This window comes from Hemitrygon akajei, chromosome 4 (genome assembly GCF_048418815.1).
Source record: "Hemitrygon akajei chromosome 4, sHemAka1.3, whole genome shotgun sequence".
Lineage (NCBI taxonomy): Eukaryota > Metazoa > Chordata > Chondrichthyes > Myliobatiformes > Dasyatidae > Hemitrygon > Hemitrygon akajei.
In genome coordinates, this window is record NC_133127.1 from 196,772,753 (window position 1) to 196,793,367 (window position 20,615).

Below are 20,615 nucleotides of genomic sequence, written 5' to 3' on the forward strand. Positions count from 1 at the left end.
TGTTGATCCTGCCCACCAACTGATCAGCTCTTTCCATCATTTCATCAACTCTCCCCAAATCAGCAACACACACCACCATTTCATCAACTCTCTCCATGCTCCCATCAATTCTCCTCACACCTTGTCAATATCCCCTACTATCTCATCAACTCTCCCCACCATCTGATTTCTCCACACCATCTCTTCATTTCTCCTTACCAGTTCATCAACTCTCCCTACACTCTCATCAATTCTTCCCACCATTTTATCAGCTCTCCCCACACTCCCATCAATTCTCCCTATACTGTCATCAACTTTCCTCATACTCTCATCAGTTCTCCCTGCCATTTCATCAACTCTCCCCACACTCTTGTCAATCATGCCCACCATCTTATCAGGCCAGGCAGCATCTATAGAAAAGAGTACAGTCAATGTTTTGGGCTGAGACCCTTCACCAGAGGGAGGCAATGTGTAGGCAAGGAGATAAGATGAGAGAGGAAAAAGGGATGGAAAATAGACAGCGGGGTCATTACCAGAAGTTTGAGAAATCGATGCTCATGCCATCAGGTTGGAGGCTACCCAGACAGAATATAATGTGTTGCTCCTCCAAACTGAGTGTGGCTTCATCGCCTCCCTCTGAAGCCCCTCTCCCTTTTTCTTTCTTCCATGGCCTTCTGCTATCAGATTCCCCCTTCTCCAGTCCTGTATCTCTTCCACCAATCAACTTCCCAACTCTTTACTTCACCATCCCCCCCCCCCCCCACAATCCTGGTTTCACCTATCATTCTGTGTTTCTCCCTCCCCTCCCGCCACCCACTAATCCTAACTCCTCAGCTATTTTTCTCCAGTCCTGCTGAAGGGTCTTGCCCCAAAATGTCGACTATACTCCTTTCCACAGATGCTGCCTGGCCCGCTGAGTTCCTCCAGCAGTTTGCGTGTTTTACTTGGATTTCCAGCATCTGCAGATTTTCTCCTGTTAACCATCTTATCAGTTCTCCCCACCATTCCATCATCTCTCCCTGCCATTTAATCAACTCTGCTATCTGCCACTCTGTGGGGTTTAATTCTCCCCACCATTTCATCAATTCTCCCCACACTTTCATCAATCAACCCCACCAATCCATCAACTCTTCATCAGTACTAGAAAGATGTCAGAATAAAAAGTTTGGGGGAGGAGAAGGAGGCTAACTGGATGGTGATAGGTGATGCCTGGTGGGTGGGAAAAGTAAAGGGCTGGAGAGGAATGAATCTGACAGGAGAGGAGAGTGCACCATGGGAAAAAGCGAAAGAGGAGAGGCCCCAGGGGGAGATGATGGGCAGGTGAGAGGAAGAGGTAAGAGGCCAGAGCGGGGAATGGAGGAAAAGCTGCTGAATTTTACTGTATGAGGTATTTGATGCTCATGCCATCAGGATGGAGACTATCCAGACGGAATGTGAAGTGTTGCTCCTCTAACCTGAGAGTGGCCGCATCATCAAAAGAGAGGTGGCCCGTCATGTTGGAACAGGAACGGGAACAGGAATTAAAATGACTGGCAACTGGGAAATCCCGCTTTTGGTGGATGGGGCGGAGGCGCTCGACAAAACGGCCCCTCATCTTACGTCGGCTCTCACCGGAGACTGCATTGCGAGCACTGGAAACGGTCATCGACCCCAACAAACTTGCAGGTGAAGTGTTGCCTTACCTGGAATCACCTTGGTATTTGCGCTTGTCAATACCAGCTTCAGCATTTACAATATAGACAGTGGATTCTGGTTAATCGGACCGACAGTTAATCAGAGCCACTGTTTACGTGGGACAACTCGTAAAAATACAAACAGCCAGGACTGAACTGACTTCACAACCTATGGACTCACGTTCAAGAACTCTGCAACTCATAGATTCATTATTTATTTATCATTTATTATAATTTCATTTGTTTTTTGTATTTGCACAATTTGTCGCCTTTTGCACATTGCAAAAGGAAGGCAGATTACTATCTGAATGGTGTCAAGTTAGGAAAAGGGGAAGTACAACGAGATCTAGGTGTCCTTGTTCATCAATCACTGAAAGTAAGCATGCGGATACAGCAGGCAGTGAAGAAAGCTAATGGCATGTTGGCCTTCATAACAAGGGGAGCTGAGTATAGGAGCAAAGAGGTCCTTCTGCAGTTGTACAGGGTCCTGGTGAGACCACACCTGGAGTACTGTGTTCAGTTTGGTCTCCAAATTTGAGGAAGGACATTCTTGCTATTGAGGGAGTGCAGCGTAGGTTCACGAGCTTAATTCCCGGGATGGCGGGACTGTCATATGTTGAAAGATTAGAGCGACTGGGCTTGTATACACTGGAATTTAGAAGGATGAGAGGGGATCTAATTGAAACATATAAGATTATTAAGTGATTGGACACGCTAGAGGCAGGAAAAATGTTCCCGATGTTGGGGGAGTCCAGAACCAGAGGCCACAGTTTAAGAATAAGGGGTAGGCCATTTAGAACGGAGTTGAGGAAAAACTTTTTCACCCAGAGAGTTGTGGATCTATGAAATGCTCTGCCTCGGAAGGCAGTGGAGGTCAATTCTCTGGATGTTTTCAAGAAAGAGTTAGATAGAGCTCTTAAAGATAGCGGAATCAGGGGATATGGGGAGAGGGCAGGAACGGGGGTACTGATTGTGGATGATCAGCCATGATCACAGTGAATGGCGGTGCTGGCTAGAAGGGCTGAATGGCCTACTCCTGCACCTATTGTCTATTGCTTGCTTGTCCATCTTTGTTTTTGTGTGGGTTTTCTTTGATTTTACTGTGTATCGTTATATCTTTCTGAACTCCTGCAAGCGCATGGCAGCCGCGTGGCACAGCAGCTGGCTCAACACTGCTACAGCTCACGGTGTTCCGGAGTTCGAAGCTCAATCCCGGTGCCGCTCAGAATGGAGTCTCTGCTTTCCTCTCCGTGGAACATGTGGGTGTCCAGCTGCTCCGGGTTCCTCCCAAAGTCCAAAGGCGTGCCGGCTGGGTTTCTCGGTTACTGTAAATTGTCTCATGATTACTGTTTCCTTACTTATGTAGGGCTCTCAGTACCAGTAGCTGTTCAGGCTAACAAACTGGCTTCTCTGTAATGTTACTTAATGCTGTAACGGGTTTCTGTGCCTGGAATATTTGGATTATGACTGCAGATAAGGGGGGGGGGGGAACTAACCAGTGGAGAATTGTTACGCTATCTTGTATGTGTGAGCTGAGCTGGAGTTCGCGGTCTTTTTCGGGAGGTGATCGAGGAGGACGGACGTGTGAAGAGCGGACAGCAGTTCCAGGGTGACGGATATTGGACGTCGGTGGTTCAGACGCTGGCCGAAGGCTCAGAAGGTCATTGTGGATGGAACCGGGAGGTGTGAGCTCCAACGTATTAAAATATTTTGTGCACAGACTGATAAACTTACTGATTTGGCACCTTTAGGTTATCTGTTTCTACTAACCCATCACTAAGAAATAACTATAAAGTTGCAATTATTTACTCGCCTTTGGTGTATTGTCTGGTATTTGTGTTGTGAGTGTGTACTGGGGAGGGGGGGGCATTACACCGTCTTTACACCGAGGTATTGCACTGTTGGCGGGGCGACGGCAGTTCCCCCTAGGCAAACGGGGGTAAATTGGGGGCACGGATGCTGCACTTAAATAAGATGGCCCAGGTCAGAGAGGGATGGAGGAACCCCATTGCTGCTGGCGTTTAGGGCAGCAATGAAGGACCCCCATCTCTGTGTGACCTTGGTCACCTTCTCTACCTCGCCCCAGGTGTGTTCAGGACCCTGATTTCTGCCTCTACGTGACTAGGTTAGGGTTAAATCGGGGTTGACCAGGGTTCCTGGGATGGCGTGGCCTGAAGGCTGGAAGGGCTGATTAACCTCGTGAGGCAATAAAGGGAGCTTTTCCTGACTGGCTGCTGGTGACTAGTGTGTTCCACAGGGTTCTGTGCTGGGACAGCTTCCTTTTACGTTATATGTCAATGAGTTGAATGACAGAATTAGTGGCTTTGTGGCCAAGTTTGAGAACAATACGAAGATAGGTGGAGGGACAGGTGGTTTTGAGGAAGCAGAGAGGTTAGAGAGGGACTTGGACAGATTGGGAGAATGGGCGAAGAAACGGCAGATGGAATACAGTGTCGGAAAGTGTTTGGTCATGCACTTTGGTAGAAGGAATAGAAGTGTAGACTGTTTTCGAAACAGGGAGAAAATTAAGAAATCTGAGTTGCAAAGGGACGTGGGAGCCCTTGTTCAGGATTCCCTGAAGGTTAACTTGCAGGTTGAGTCGGTGGTGAGGAAGGCAAATGTAATGTCAACATTCGTTCCCAGAGGCCAAGAATATACCAGCAAGGATGTGATGCTGAGGCTTTATGAGACACTGGTGAGGCCTCACTTGGAACATCGTGAGCAGCTTTGGGGGCCTTCTTTAAGTGTAATGCCCTGGTGAAGATTCCCACGGCTATGCCGTGAGGTTGTTTATTTTAGCAGCTTTCTGTTAAAGCAGAGAGCTATACTGGAAAGTGTGTTTTGGCTTCAGCTAAGGTAAGGAGCCATGTTGTCCAGCTTTGGAATGTGAGTCAGCCGATCAGGATTGTGGGATGTGAGAGAAGGTTCCGGAGAGCTGTGGGGAAGAGATTCCTGAAGGACAGTAGTCTGGTTTGGGGTCTTTTGGCAGGAGATGCGGTAAAGAGAAGATCGGGAGAGACGCCCATAGGATTCGATCTGACAGGAAGACATGATTGCTTCGCGAGTTGAAGGAGTCCAAGATGGGAAGCTCTACTGGTGATTGGTAATGAGAATTCGGCGATGTGAGAAATGGTTATACCCAGCTTTTAGACAATATGAGCTCCAATGGTCATGTGCACATTTAGACTGGCTCATCTGTAATTGGCCTTTTTATTCTTTCCTCTTAAGAACTGTTTGCTAAAGCTGAAATCAGTAATATACTTTCTTTATAATTTTATGTGGTGTACAATCTGTTATTTCTTGTCAACCGATAGTTGTGTATGGGCAGTATTTACACAGCATTCACTCAAATCGAGGTTTCTTTAATCAGTACATCACGACGTTCCTGTTCGGTTGAAACCCAAATCATACCAACACTAGACTTGTGAAAGATGGCCTTCCCACAATGAGTCAGGTGGCTGTTGGCAGAGTTCACCAACGAGCCAGGTCTGTACACAAACCCCGGTACAAGGGTTACAGAGGAGAGGATGTGCTGACATTGGAGTGGGTTCAGAGGAGGTTCACGAGAATGAAAGGGTTATCTTTTGAGCATCATTTGATGCCTCTGGGCCTGTAATCGCTGGGATTTAGAAGAATGAGGGGGATCTCACTGAAACCTATCGAATATTAAAATTCCTAGATAGAGTGGATGTGGAGAGGATGTTTCCGTTGGTGGGGCAGTTTAGGACCAGAGGACACAGCCTCAGAATAGAGGGACATCCATGTAGAGCAAAGATGAGGAGGAATTTCTTTAGCCAGAGGATGGTGAATTTGTGGAGTTCATTGTCACAGGCAGCTGTGGAGGCCAAGTCTTTGGGTATATTTAAAGTGGAGGTTGATAGGTTCTTGATTAGTCAGGATGTGAAAGGTTACGGGGAGAAGGCAGGAGAATGGGATTGAGAAGAAAATGGATCAGCCATGATAGAATGGTGGTGAAGGGCCAAATGGCCCAATTCAGCTCCTATGTCCTATGGACTACTCCATGTTGTAACACTGGATAAAATAAAATAAAAAGGAAATGAATCTCAGGGTAGCACGTGGTAATTACTTCGATAATTACATTGAAGGTGTGGCACACGAGGGAACCAGGCCAATGGCAGGCTTGCAGTGGTGACGTTGGGATTGGAAAGGTAGTGGGCGCATGAGAATTGAGGATAACTGGTGGGGTGGGGACTTTGGGTGAGGGTGAGCCTGGGGAAACTTCATTTATTTTGCCAATACGGTGCATTGACCCTTCCAGCTCTTCAAACCACACCACCCCAGCAACCCGATAATCCTATCCTAATCATGGGACAATTTACAATGACCTATTAACCTACCCAGAACATCTTTGGACTGTGGGAGGAAACTGGAACATCTGGAGAAAACCCATGCATTCCACGGGCAGGACGTACAGAGACTCCTTACAAAACGGCACTGGAATTGACCTCCGAACTCCAGGTCACCCCAGCTGTGGCGTTGATGGAAAAAGATGGCTGACCATTGGCTGATGGGAATTAAAGTGTGAGGTGCTGCAGACTGGGAGGACCAACCAGGGTGGGTCTTACACAGTGAACGGTACGGCACCGAGGAGTGTGGTAGAACAGAGGAATCTGGGAATACAGGTCCATAATTCCTTGAAAGTGGCGTCAGAGGTAGACAGGGTCATAAAGAAAGCTTTTGGCACGTTGGCCTTCATAAGTCAAAGTGCTGAGTACAGGAGTTGGGATGTTGTATAAGGAGTTGAAGTTGAATAAGACGTTGGTGAGGCCTAATTTGGAGTTTGATGTGCAGTTTTGGTCACCCACCTACAGGAAAGATGTGAATACGATTGAAAGAGTGCAGAGGAAATTTACAAGCATGTTGCCAGGACTTGAAGAAATGAGTTATAGGGAAAGGTTGAATAAGTTAGGACTTTGTGTTACAGGAATGTGAGGAGATTTGACAGAGGTATACAAAATTATGAGGGGTATAGAGAGGGTAAATGCAAGCAAGTTTTTTTGCCACTGAGGTTGGGTGAGACTACAACTAGAGGTCATAGGTTAAGGATGAAAGGTGGAATGTTTAAGGGGAACCGGAGAGGGAACTTCTTCGCTCAGAGGGTGGTAGGAGTGTGGAACGAGCTGCCAGTGGAAGTGATGGATGTGGGTTTGATTTCAACATTTAAGAGAAGTTTGGATAGCTACATGGATGGGGTTATGGTCTGGGTGCAAGTTGACGGGTCTAGACGGATTAATAGGACTGGTGAAAGAGACACCAGGTCCTAGAGCGTAGAATGTCTCAGAGTGTCTGCAGAATATTCTCAAGAGGGAGGCTGAGCAGCCAGAGGTCGTGGTGCTCAGGGGCACCAGTAACATGCCATGGGTAGAAAGGGGGAAGTGGTCCGGGGCAGTCAGTATACGGAGTTAGGGAAGAGTGGTAATCTCTGGTAATCCCAGAACCACGCACTAGTCAGGGCAGGAACAGGATGATGGTACAGATGAATGAGTGGCTGAGGAACTGGTGCAGGGGCCAGGGTTTCAGGAGTTTGGGTCATTGGAACCTCTCCTGGGGCGGGGGGACCTGTACCTGAGGGACGGGCTGCACCGAAACTGGGTGGGGGGTGGTGGGAACCAATATCCTGGCTGGGACGCTCACTAGTACAACTCAGGAGAGTTAATCCAGTTCGGCAGGGGGTTGGGAACCAGAGTACCAGGAGGGACGGAGAGGAAGACAGAATTAGATTACGAAGTGTTAGGTGGTGAGGAAGACAGGAAACTAATTTAACTGGTTCAGCACAACATTGTGGGCTGAATGGCCTGTTCCTGTGCTGTGTGCTCTTTGCCTTTATGACTCTGGGGCAGGGGATCCCAACCCCTTGTTGGCCATGGATCAAAACCACTAAGAAGGAGGCCCTTGGACTTTGGGCTGGGAACCTCTGCTCGAGGGTGAAGGGAAGGACCAAGGGAGGTGGGGAGATGGTGGAGGGACGGTTGGTTTAGGAGAGAAGATGGAAAGCGTAGGGACGGGAGGAAGTGTGGGGTTGTGGGGTTTTTGGATTCCGTTTGAACACCTCCGGGTTTGGTCTCTCGGTTGTTGTGGAGTTTGGAGTTCTCTCCTCGCGCAGCGAGGGCCCCCCAGGCTGAGATTGAGGGTCCCTACTTGAGCCCAGTGTAGGTGAGCTCCGCCATACCGTCCCGGATCTGGCGGAAGTAGTCGAGGTGCGTGCGGTGGAGCTTCCAGGCGTACTTGCCGCTGCCCTTGGCGTACTGCATGAAGTGCGGTGCGCCGGCGAAGATGACGTTGTCCGCTAGGATTACACTGCCCTCCCGCAGCAAGTTGCAGTCCTCCAACAGCTTCAGGTCTCGCAGGTAACTGCGTTTCCAGTGGTTCATGAAGACAAAGTCCACCTTGTCCACTGCAAACTTCTCCCGAAGATGAGGGATCACCTCATCCGAGGGTCGGACAATCTGTTCCACCTGGGTAGAGGCAACATTCCCACATCAGTTTGACAGAACACAAGTCAGAAACACAAGATTTTGCAGACTCTGGAAATCCAGAGCAACACGCACAATGCTGGAGGAACTCGGCAGGTCAGGCAGCATCCACGAAAATGAATAAACAGATGACATTTCAGGACAAGACCTTTCTTCAGGGGAGAGGGGAAGGGAGCAAATGCCAGAATAAGGAGGAGGGGAGAGGAGAAGCATTGGCTGTATGTATGTTAGACATGACAGAAGTTCTGTCTTCTGTAGACTCTGGGAAAGGGAAGTTTTCAAACATTTGATTCTCTACCAGGGTCAGGCACAGAGAAAAGCCTGAAAGCATATAGTACGAGGCTGAAGACAGTTTCTTCTCACTGTCATCAGAGTCCCTTACACTCTCTCTTCATCTCTCCATCTCACATGTCGTGGTCCATGCACTTTATCTGTCAAGGATCAAGCATCAATTTTATTCACCACCTACAGTGGATTCTGGTTCACTGGGCCATCAGCTAATTGGGGTGGCCGCTTATTTGAGACAACTCTTAAAGAGCAAAAACTAATTGAGAAAATGGCCGGGATTCCCTTAGTTTACTTGGGATGCTATGCTGCTTGATTGGGTCAGGAGACTGTTGCCAAACAGTTGCTAACTAGCATCAGTTGTGTGCACTTGTGTGGCTGTTAGACACTATACCGCATGCTTAAGTTTTAAAAGTAGTGTTTTAAAAGTTTTAAAATGTATAAAAGTTTTAAAGTAGTGTCAGTTGCATGTGTTTGTGTTAAAAAATCAGTGATTTTTGTCACTGATAGTTGGTAAGCAATAATTAATAAGACAGTTCAGAACTGTGTTGTTCACTGCGGTTTCAAACACACAGGCTTGGAGACACCAGAAACTGTCAGGAGTGAAAATAAAACAATTTCACTACTTCAACAAGTTAGAAACTATGAAGAATTTGAAGGTATCAACAATCATCTTGAACGTTACAATGAAACTGAAGATTTGGAGGATGCAATCATTGATAGCATTGTATGAAGGCAGTCCATTACTTGGATCACCTGGAGCCATGACAGGATACCGTTCATTGACTATAGCTCAGCACTTAACACCGTCATTCCTACATCCCTGATCAAAAAGATACAGAACCCAGGCCTCTGCAATTGGATCCTCGACTTCCTGACCAGAAGACCACAATCTGTGTGGATTGGTGATAATATCTCTTCCTTGCTGACAATCAGCACTGGTGCACCTCAGGGGAGTGCGCTTAGCCCACTACTCTACTCTCTCTACACCCATAACTGTGTGGCTAGGCGTAGTTCAAATAACATCTATAAATTCGCTGATAATACAATCATTGTTGGCAGAATCTCAGATGGAGATGAGAGGGCGTACAGGAGCAAAATATACCAGCTGGTTGAGTGGAGTCATAACACACACACCTCAGGGGCTATAGTGCCAGGGCTGGACAGGAGTGAAGGGAACTGAGGCCCAGCTGAGCTGGATTAGACCTGAAGGTTGAAGACCAAAGGTAGAGGCCTAAAAGAGTCACTAGAGCCCGGATCACCAGGGTCAGATGTCTTTGCCAGTCCGAAAGTCAAGACCCAAAGGTGAAGCCTGTGATCGGCAAGCCCTGGTGTGAAATCCCAAGCTGGAGGCTCGAAGTCTGGGAGTCTGGGAGTTGGGGAGGCCTGTCTTTGGTTGGAGGCCTATCTATGTGTGTGGGGGGCTGAGAGGGTTTGTTGGAGGGTGGAAAAGGGGTTTGTTTTGCTGTGGTTGTTGTGTTGTTCTGCTGAGCATTGTGGGCAAGCCACGTTGAGTCAGAATGCAGGGCGGCACTCAAGCGCATCCTTGGCTGTGCTGGTTGTCAACGCATTTCACTGCATGTTTCGAAGTACCTGTGATAAACAAATCCAAATCGAGAGCTGAGGCCTGCTCACCGTGTCCTCGTCGAATCCTGCCATGCGGATGATCTTCTCGGCTATGGCAGCGTTTCCCTGGTCCATCTCCACGGTGTAGAGCCGGCCGCCCAGACTCAGGCTGCGGGCCATGCGCAGGGTGGCGTACCCACAGTACGTTCCCAGCTCCAGGACGGTCTGCGGCGCGCTCTCCAGAATCAGCCGCTCCAGAATGCGGCCTGCGTTTGGGCGGGAAGATGAAGGACAAGTTACGGAGGCTCGCTGTGTCTATGTAAAGCATAGGAGCAGAATTAGGCCATTCAGCCCATCGACTCTACTACATCATTCAATCCTGGCTGATTTAAAATAAAAATATAGATTAGATTAGATTTACTTGTCACATGTACATCGAAACATCAAAACACACAGTGAAATGCATCATTTGTATCAACAACCAACACAGTCCGAGGATGTGCTGGGGGCAGCCGGCGAGTATCAATGAGCATCTGACAGCAACGTAGCACGTCCATAACCCACCAACCCCAACCCGTACGTCTTCGGAATGTGGGAGGAAACCGGAGCACCCGGAGGACACCCACACAGTCACAGGGAGGACATAGACAGTGGCAGGGATGAAACTCAGATCTTACAGCCGGGCATATTTAAAGCAGAGGTTGATAGGATCTTGATTAGTCAGGGCGTCAAGGCAGGAGATTGGGGTTGAGGAGGGAAAATAAATCAACCGTGATGGAACGGCAGAGCAGACTCGATGGGCTGAATGGACTAATTCTGCTTATGGTCTACAAGTAGCGCTTCCTTGTGATGATAGCACAGCAGTTAGTGTTAGCCAACGCAATGGGTTCAGTTCCCACTGCGGTCTGTAAGGAGTTTGCACGTTCTCCCTGTATGCGTGTGGGTTTCCTCCGGGTGCTACGCTTTCCTCCCACCGTCCAAAGGGCTTTGGGTTAGGGTGGGAAGCTGTGGGCGTGCTATGTGGGTGCTGGAAGCATGGTGACACTTGTGGGCTGTCCTTGAAGCTGTTTATACAGTGGCTGGAGAATGGGAAGGTGTTAGAATCAGACAAACACTTCGTGGCCACTTCAGTGAGTAATTCATTAACGCAAATACCTCATCAGCCAACCATGAGGCAGCAACTCAATGCATAAAAGCATGCAGACATGCATTCAGTTGTTGTCCAGATCAAACATCAGAAAGGGGAAGAAATGTGATCTAATTGACTTTACAGACAGACATACATTATTAATCCCGAGGGGAAATTGGGTTTCATTAAAGCCGCACCAACCAAGAATAGTGAAGAAATATAACAATATAAAACCATAAATAATTAAATAATAATAAGTTAATCATGCCAAGTGGAAATAAGTCCAGGAGCAGCCTAACCATGGAATGATTGTTGGTGCCAGACAGGGTGGTTTGAGTATCTCAGAAACTGCTGACCGACCCTCTGTCTCTAGAGTTTACGGAGTATGGTGCAAAAACAAAAAAAATCCAATGAGTGGTAATTCTGTGGGCTCAGTGGGTGAAAACACCTTGCTAATGAGAGAGGTCGGAGGAGAATGGCCAGACTGGTTCAAGCTGACGGGAAGGTGACAGTAACTCAAATAACCAGACATTGCAACAGTGGTGTGCAGGAGAGCATCTCTGAACGCAGAGCACATTGAACCTCGGGCCACAGCAGCAGAAGACCATGAACATACACTCAGTGGCCACTTTATCAGGTACAGAAACTACCCCATGAACTGGCCACTGAGTGTATTTGTGTGATTATATGTATACATGCATGGTTCCTTAAGCTGGTTACAGCAGGGGTGGTAATGGGGACAAGCTCCCACTGCCTGTTAAATGCTCCCAATGGCGTGCACCTGAAATATTCTGACAACCGAGTCCAGCTCCCGGCCTTCATGTGTGGCTCAGCTACTGAGCCCAGAGGAACCGTTTCTACTGACAGGAGAAGGGGCAAAGTTGGATTGTTGCCGCTTTAAAACCAGTCACTTTGGGCAGACGGGGTTCGTCAGCCGGGGTCGGCAGCTCCTCGAGGAGAAGGGAAACTCTGATCTCAAACCTCCGCTGCCTCACGGCTGTCCCCACTCACGGGGAGGTCTTCGGGAGTAAACCTAAGGGAGAAATCTGGAGCTGGGGTCCCTCAGGCAGTCCAACATTGAGTTCGGCGCTGACCGGCAACTCCTGTGACGCCACTGGTGCCGCACTGTATCGGTCTCTGCCGTTCCTGTGGGTTGATCAGCTGCTTGGACGGGGGAGCTGCTACATGGACGTCAGCTCGCTCTCCATATCGTACCGCCCTGCCGTGCGTATTACATCGACAGCTGGGGCGCCATGTCCGCGGTCGACCTCGCACGTACAGGTCGTATATATACATTAAGTACTGTTGCCAACGAAACACGCTGTAACAAGAGCCGACCTCTCCCCGTGGTGCCATTTACCTTTCTCCGGTCCCAGGTTGCTCAGGTATTCCGAGTGGAAGCACCACTTGTCGAAGGTGCTGAGGATATTCTCGGGATCCCCGGGGATGCAGTTCGACATCACGTACTGGAAGGCTCGCTCCTCCCTGGACAGGCCAGTGGCGTAATCCTGAACCTTCCGGAGAACGACTGCTCGCCAGAACAGCAGGAAGTAGTAGCGGTATCGAATGATGAGCGTCATCAGGAAGGGGATGAAGGCGAAAGCGATAGCCGGGGACACCATCTGACAAGAGAGGCAGACACATTCGAGACCTTTCAGAGACGGTTAGACGGGCACATGGATGTGAGGGAAACGGAGGGATATGGACATTCTGTAGGCAGACGGGATTAGTTTAATTGGCCTTTAGATTACCAATTTAATTGGTTCAGTATGACGTTGTGGGCTGAAGGGCCTGTTCCTGTGCTGCACTGATCTATAATCTATGCTGTATTAACAGGAATGAACAACGATAGATAGCAAAGGTCCACTGACTTCAGAAACTGATAGAGCACAGGCCCTTCAGCCTACGATGTCGTGTGAACAATTTAACCTACTCCAGGTCAAACTAACCCTTCCCTTCAACATAACCCTCTGTTTTTCTATCATCCACGTGACTAAGAGTCTCTTAAAAGCCCCTAATGTATCTGTCTTTACCACCACCCCTGGCAGCATGTTCCACACACCCACCACTCTCTGACATTCCCTGACCAGTCGCCCGCTGGTATCAGCCATTTCCGCCCTGGGAAAAAGTCTCCGGCTGTCCACTCTGTCCATGCCTCTTATCATCTCGTACACCTCTCATCCTCCTTTGCTCCAGAGAGAAAAGCCCCAGCTTGCTCAACCTCTCCTCATAAGACATGCTCTCCAATCCAGGCAGCATCCCGGTAAATCCCAAGTTCAAATTCAAATTCAAGTTTAATCATCATTCAACCAAACATGAAGACCCATGAATACAGCCTAACGAAGTAGCGTTACTTCGGGACCACAGTACTGTACTGACAGTCACACAGCACAAGACACACGTATGATATGAGTAAAATACAGTCACACAAAGAAATTCCAAGTCCCCGGGTCCATGAACAATGCAGCTTGTCTTGAGCAGAGTGACCAGTGGGGGCAGCACTGAGTCCAGCTTGGATGTCATGCCACACAGCCTCTGGTGGAGTGTATTACCCCTCCCCTGGACAGGGTGAAACTGTGACTTGGGCCCAGTCCTTGCTACAACCAATTTAAGTGTAACTTGCACTTAAGTTACAGAGAAAGGTTGAACAAGTTAGGTCTCTATTCATTGGAGCGTAGAAGGTTGAGGGGAGATTTGATCGAGGTATTTAAAATGTTGAGAGGGATAGATCGAGTTGACGTGGATAGGCTGTTTCCATTGAGAGTAGGGGAGATTCAAACGAGAGGACATGATTTGAGAGTTAGGGGGCAAAAGTTTAAGGGAAACACAAGGGGGTATTTCTTTACTCAGAGAGTGATAGCTGTGTGGAATGAGCTTCCTGTAGAAGTAGTAGAGGCCAGTTCAGTTGTGTCATTTAAGGTAAAATTGGATAGGTATATGGACAGGAAAGGAGTGGAGGGTTATGGGCTGAGTGCGGGTAGGTGGGACTAGGTGAGATTAAGAGTTCGGCACGGACTAGGAGGGCCGGAATGGCCTGTTTCCGTGCTGTGATTGTTATATGGTTATGGTTACAACCACACAGCTCACCCACCAGCTGCCAATAAAGCAGTGAACTGGACTGCAGCATTCCTCATTAACAATGTCCAACAGGGTGCTTTGATCACAGGAAAATTGACTCAGTTAGACCGCACGCATCCTTTGCACACCAACTCTGGCGTAGGCAGCAGCACGATCTGCACTAAGTCCAGCTCCTTCAGTTTCTCCGCCAACAAGCCACTCACTGATGGGGTAGACCTGAAGTACTTTAAGGTCTTAATGTCCAGCAGGGTCCTTCCTTCCTTCTTCTTGTTTTACGGCAGTTGGCACCCAGCTTATGGTGCATTACCACCACCTTCTGCTCCAGAGTGTGGATCAGACGATAGACTCACATTCTAAACCCCTTCACCCATTCACACACACACACCCACCCTAATCTACACTCTATCCTTCCTTCTTTGGCCATCCTAGTACCCTATTCCTGCTTATCCATCACATCCTATTAAAAAAAACCCTGTATCCCTTAAGAAAACTAAAAGCACCTTGACCTGTGCCCTCACCCATGCCCAGTAACCCTTCTAATGTGAATTCCTGCACCCCCAATTCCCTTAGATTAATTCTCATCATCTCTCTCTCTGTATCCCATACTTCCTACAGCTCAGAACTACATGTTCTACTGACTCCTCTTCCTGACATTCCTCACACAGTTCTGTCTGGTGTTTCCCTATCATTTTCAATGTTTGGTTTAGTGCACAGTGCCCCAGCCTTAACCTAGTCCACACAGTTTCCTCTCTTCTGTATCCTCTGTCTACCCTAGTACCTTTAACACTCTTGTACAGCAGGGTCTCGCGATTGTTGGTTGTCCTGGTGGAAGCTGTTTTGATCAATCCATCTTACCTGCAGCTTCCATATTCTTCCCATAATGAGGTGACCAGAACTGAACGCAGAACTCCAAGCATGGGTTTTATAGAGCACAACATTACCTCGCGGCTCTTCAACTCAGTCCCCTGAGTGACGAAGACCGACGTATCAAATTAATCACCCTGTCAGTTCTGAGGGATGTATCGATGTGGATATCTTCTCTGACAAATTTCTACCATTGGTTTTTGTAAATCAGAGTATTGAGTATGGGAAATGGATGTCCTGTTGCAATTGTATCAGATGTTGCAGAAGCCGAATTTGGAATATTGCGTGCAGTCCTGGCCACCTACCCACAGGAAGAATATCAATAATACTGAATGAGTACAGAGAAAATTTAGAATACAGAATATTGAAGGGTTCGACACATTCAGGCCCCTTGGCCCATAATGTTCTGTTGACTTTTTAATCTAATCCGAGATCAATCTAACTTTTCTTTTTACATAACCCCTGGCAGAGCATTTCACCCACTCACCACTCTCTGTAAAAAACTACCTCTGACATTCCCTCTCCCCCCCCCACCCCCCCCCCCCCATACCTCCATCCAATCACCACAAAATTATGCCCCTTGTATTAGCCATTTCGCCCTGGGAAGAAATCTCTGGCTGTCTACTCAATCCATGCCTCGTCATCTTGTACACCTCAGTCAAGACACCTCTCGTCCCCCCTTGCTTCAAAGAGAGAAGCCCTGACCGAGGAGTCATGCGAAGGAATCTTTGGCATTGGCAGAGGGACAACTGTAAGGGAAATCTGCAGCTTCAGACCAACACTTCTGCGGAAATAGTTCACAGTCTGAGGGCCTGAATCAGGGAGATTCAGTACAAGGGAGGGTCACTCTGTAGGAAGGGTGGTACTGAGGGAGGGAGGGCCACACTGTGGGAGGGGTGGTACAGAGGGATGGTCACACTGTGGGTGGGGTGGTACTGAGGGAGGGTCACACTGTGGGAGGGGTGGTACAGAGGGATGGTCACACTGTGGGTGGGGTGGTACTGAGGGAGGGTCACACTGTGTGAGGGTGGTACCGAGGGAGGGTCACTCTGTAGGAAGGGTGGTACTGAGGGAGGGCCACACTGTGGGAGGGGTGGTACCGAGGGAGGGTCACTCTGCAGGAAGGGTGGTACTGAGGGAGGGAGGGCCACACTGTGGGAGGGGTGGTACAGAGGGATGGTCACACTGTGGGTGGGGTGGTACTGAGGGAGGGTCACACTGTGGGAGGGGTGGTACAGAGGGATGGTCACACTGTGGGTGGGGTGGTACTGAGGGAGGGTCACACTGTGTGAGGGTGGTACCGAGGGAGGGTCACTCTGTAGGAAGGGTGGTACTGAGGGAGGGCCACACTGTGGGAGGGGTGGTACCGAGGGAGGGTCACTCTGCAGGAAGGGTGGTACTGAGGGAGGGAGGGCCACACTGTGGGAGGGGTGGTACCGAGGGAGGGTCACACTGTGGGAGGGGGCTACTGAGGGAGGGTCACACTGTGGGTGGGGTGGTACTGAGGGAGGGTCACACTGTGGGAGGGGGCTACTGAGGGAGGGTCACACTGTGGGAGGGGTGGTACTGAGGGAGGGTCACGCTGTGGGAGGGGTGGTACCAAGGGAGGGTCACACTGTGGGAGGGGTGGTACTGAGGGAGGATCACACTATGAGAGGGGTGGCACTGAGGGAGGGTCACACTGTGGGAGGGGTGGTACTGAGGGAGGATCACACTGTGGGAGCAGTGGTAATGAGGGAGGGTCACACTGTGGGGCTGGTACCGAGGGAGGGTCACGCTGTGGGAGGGGTGGTACCGAGGGAGGGTCACTGTGTGAGGGGAGGTACCGAGGAAGGGTCACACTGTGGGAGGGGTGGTACTGAGGGAGGGTCACACTGAGGGAGGGGTGGTACTGAGGGAGGGTCACTGTGGGAGGGGTGGTACAGAGGGAGGGTCACACTGTTGGAGGGGTGGTACTGAGGGAGAGTCACACTGTGGGAGGGGTGGTACTGAGGGAGGGTCACACTGTTGGAGGGGTGGTACTGAGGGAGAGTCACACTGTGGGAGGGGTGGTACTGAGGGAGGGTCACACTGTTGGAGGGGTGGTACTGAGGGAAAGTCACACTGTGGGAGGGAGGCACTGAGGGAGGGTCACACTGTGGGAGGGAGGTACTGAGGGAGGGTCACACTGTTGGAGGGGAGGTACTGAGGGAGCTTCACACTGTGGAAGGAAGTACTGAGGGAGAGTCACACTGTTGGAGGGGTGGTATTGAGGGAGAGTCACTGTGCGAGGGAGGTACTGGGGAGGGTCACACTGTTGGAGGGGTGGTACTGAGGAAGAGTCACACTGTGGGAGGGAGGTACTGAGGGAGAGTCACACTGGGAGGGAGGTACTGAGGGAGGGTCACTGTGGGAGGGGATGGTACTGAGGGAGAGTCACACTGGGAGGGAGGTACTGAGGGAGAGTCACACTGTGGGAGGGGTGTTACTGAGGGAGAGTCACACTGTTGGAGGGAGGTACTGAGGGAGAGTCACACTGTGGGAGGGAGGTACTGAGGGAGAGTCACACTGGGAGGGAGGTACAGAGGGAGGGTCACACTGTGGGATGGGAGGTACTGAGGGAGGGTCACCATGTGGGAGGGAAGGTACTGAGGGAGGGTCACACTGTGGGAGGGGTGGTATTGAGGGAGGGTCAAACTGTGGGAGGGGTGGTACTGAGGGAGGGTCTCACTGTGGGAGGGAGGTACAGAGGGAGGGTCACACTGTTGGAGGGGTGGTACTGAGGGAGAGTCACACTGTGGGAGAGAGGTACTGAGGGAGAGTCACACTAGGAGGGAGGTACTGAGGGAGGGTCACACTGTGGGAGAGAGGTACTGAGGGAGGGGTCACACTGTGGGAGGGGTGGTACTGAGGGAGGGTCAAACTGTGGGAGGGGTGGTACAGAGGGATGGTCACACTGTGGGAGGGAAGGTACTGAGGGAGGGTCACACTGTGGGAGAGGTGGTACAGAGGGATGGTCACACTGTGGGAGGGGTGGTACTGAGGGAGGGTCACACTGTGGGGGTTGAACTGAGGGAGGGTCACACTGTGGGGGTTGAACTGAGGGAGGGTCACACTGTGGGGTTGGTACTGTGGGAGTGCCCTTTTAAAATAAGCTGTTGAAGTAAGCTTTCGTTAGTTACTTTACACAGATGATGTCAAGATACTCTGGGACAACTTGGACGTATCCTGACCAGCATGCATACAGAGGAGGAATGAATAATCATGTTACTGTTTGTGGAAAAATCGAATGGTAATCCCATTGACCTGACGGTGTTCCAAGACGTACTGAGTGTGTAAATTGCCCATCTTACCTTTCCAACGCCCAGGAGCTCCTCGGTCCAAACTCACAGAACAACGCTGCTGATCCCTCCTCGGCACCAGGTCTCCCCTGGCCTTTCTCTATAATTGATTGCCTTCCAGGGCCCCAGAGAACGTTCTGGAAGCCACGGGGATCAGGTTTACCAAGCCAGATGTTTGGGTATCTTATTTCTCAGCTGATTGGATGTGAGTTCTTGTTGTAGAACAATGAACCTCATTATAATGTAATAGAGCCCAGGGCCTGACCTAATGCCAGCCAACACAAGTTATAAGTGATCGTAATACTTGGAACCCGAACATTCGTCATCCCCTCCATGGCTGTTTCCTTTCTCAGAATCAGCATTATTACCACTGAGAGATGGTGTACAGTTTGTTCTTTTGCTGATTTAAGCACTGGGTCAGGTTAAAAGATCGCAGTTGCTTTGGCGCCCACCTGTCTGTGGGTGAGGACTCATTTTCTTGGAACTCTGCAGTTCGTCTTCTGAGGATTGTTTGTTTGTTTAATTGTTTTGCCGTATTTGATCTTTATTTGCCCATTGGACATCTGTTGGACTTTGTTGTGTGGAGTTTCTCCAATCTTTGTTTTGTGCCTGTCTGCAAGCAAGCGAATTCAAGGCTGTATGTGCTAAACATACTTTGATAATCAATGTACTTTGAACTTCCTTTTGGAGTACAATGTAAGAGATTAAAAGTTGACTGTAAATTATAGTAAGAAATATATCTAAAAAAAAATAAATGAGTAGTGCAAAAATAGACCAGAATAGTGAGGCAGTGTGCATGGGTTCACTGTCTGTTCGGAAGTGTGTGGGTGGAGGGGAAGAAGTTGTTCCTGAAATGTGTGTGTGTTTTCAGTCTCCTGCCCCGCCTCCTTGATGACAGCAATGTCCATAAGACCATAAGCTGCAGGAGCCGACTTAGGCCGTTTGGCCCATCGAGTCTGCTCTGCCATTTCATCATGGCTGATCCATCTTCCCTCTCAGCCCCAATCTCCTGCCTTCCCCCCAAATCCTCTCATGCTTTGACCAAACAAGAATCTATCAACATTTGCTTTAAATATACGTAAAGACTGGGCCTCCACAGCTGCCTGTGGTAACAAATTCCACAGATTCATCACCCTCTAGCTAAAGAAATTTCTCCTCATCTCCACTCTAAATGGACGTCCCACCATTCTGAGGCTGCGTCCTCTGGTCTTAGACTCTCCCACCATAAGATAACTCCTCTCTACATCCACTCTATGTAAGCCTTTCACCATCTGATAGGTTTCAACGAGATCCCCCCTCATTTCTCTGAATTCCAGTGAGTACAGGCCCAGAGCCATCAAACGCTCCTCACATGATAAACCTTTCAATCCTGAAATCATTTTCATGAACCTCATTTGAACCCTCTCAAATGTCAGCACATCCTTTTTTAGAAAAGGGACTCAATAATCTGAAGAGATCATGTCCTGGATGGTGAGGGATCCTTAATGATGGATGCTGCCTTTTTGAGGCACCGCTTTCTCAGCCATTTCTCCATTCTCTCCATTCTGTACTTTCAGATACAGATGAGTGAATCACACGCAGATTGCTGGAGGAACTCAAATCAAGTTTAATTATCAAACAAACCATACATAGACACAATTGAACGATACAGTGTTCCTCTGGGGCCAAGGTGCAAAATAGCAAGCAAGCTTTCAAAAATAGTGAGTAACGTAATTCAAAATATCAAGCAAAGAAGCGTATTCAGTTACGTATATAGTCCAGCACCCAGAGCGACAATATACAGTCTCCTGGCAGTGTACAGGGGGGGGGGGGGGGGACATGCAGTTCCACCACTCGAACATGGGAGGGCAGCACTGACAGGAGTGGCCAAGCCCCAGCCTGGCTCAACCACAGGCTGGCCAAACTTTTACATTCCATGCATCAATTTTTTCACGCACGAGTTCAGATGCGCCATACAACTCTTGTATCCCCATTCAGTTCTTGTAAAAATATGTTAATATAGACATGTTTAGCATTTTTACATGATGTATAAAAACCAGATAAACATTACTTACCTTAATGAGACTTTTGAGTCTGTTTTTATTTCTCCAAACTTTTAATGTTTGGAGTTAAATTAGTTACTGAGAGCAGCAGAGAATTCTGCAAATTTGAATCAGTCAGTCGTGACCTCATTTTGTTTTTAAACAATTTCATGGCTGAAAATGCTTGCTCACATCTGTACATCATT

At 49.1% G+C, this 20,615-nt stretch overlaps 1 protein-coding gene across 2 annotated transcripts; it reads right to left on the bottom strand.

Annotated features, from left to right (window-relative positions):
* Window positions 1-4,913: 4,913 nt before the first annotated feature.
* Window positions 4,914-18,673, bottom strand: tomt (transmembrane O-methyltransferase). 2 transcript variants are annotated; one of them, XM_073044352.1, is made up of 5 exons: window positions 18,401-18,673; window positions 15,146-15,369; window positions 12,487-12,748; window positions 10,067-10,263; window positions 4,914-8,128 (listed from the first exon to the last, which is right to left on the bottom strand). In XM_073044352.1, exons 3-5 carry the CDS (start codon window positions 12,746-12,748, stop codon window positions 7,808-7,810), a joined length of 780 nt encoding a protein of 259 aa, XP_072900453.1. In that variant the 5' UTR covers window positions 15,146-15,369; window positions 18,401-18,673; the 3' UTR covers window positions 4,914-7,807. The 2 variants fall into 2 exon arrangements, with proteins under 2 accessions (XP_072900453.1, XP_072900452.1); XM_073044351.1 differs by lacking the exon at window positions 15,146-15,369 and having other exon boundaries at window positions 18,401-18,671.
* Between the last annotated feature and the right edge of the window lie 1,942 nt (window positions 18,674-20,615).

Excerpts from the sequence above, each read along its gene's own strand:
- tomt (XM_073044352.1), bottom strand. The coding sequence starts at position 12,748 with ATGGTGTCCCCGGCTATCGCTTTCGCCTTCATCCCCTTCCTGATGACG. Across the intron at positions 10,264-12,486 it reads CAACCTGGGACCGGAGAAAG|GCCGCATTCTGGAGCGGCTG; the intron begins GTAAATGGCACC and ends GCCCAAACGCAG. Across the intron at positions 8,129-10,066 it reads CAGGATTCGACGAGGACACG|GTGGAACAGATTGTCCGACC; the intron begins GTGAGCAGGCCT and ends GCCTCTACCCAG.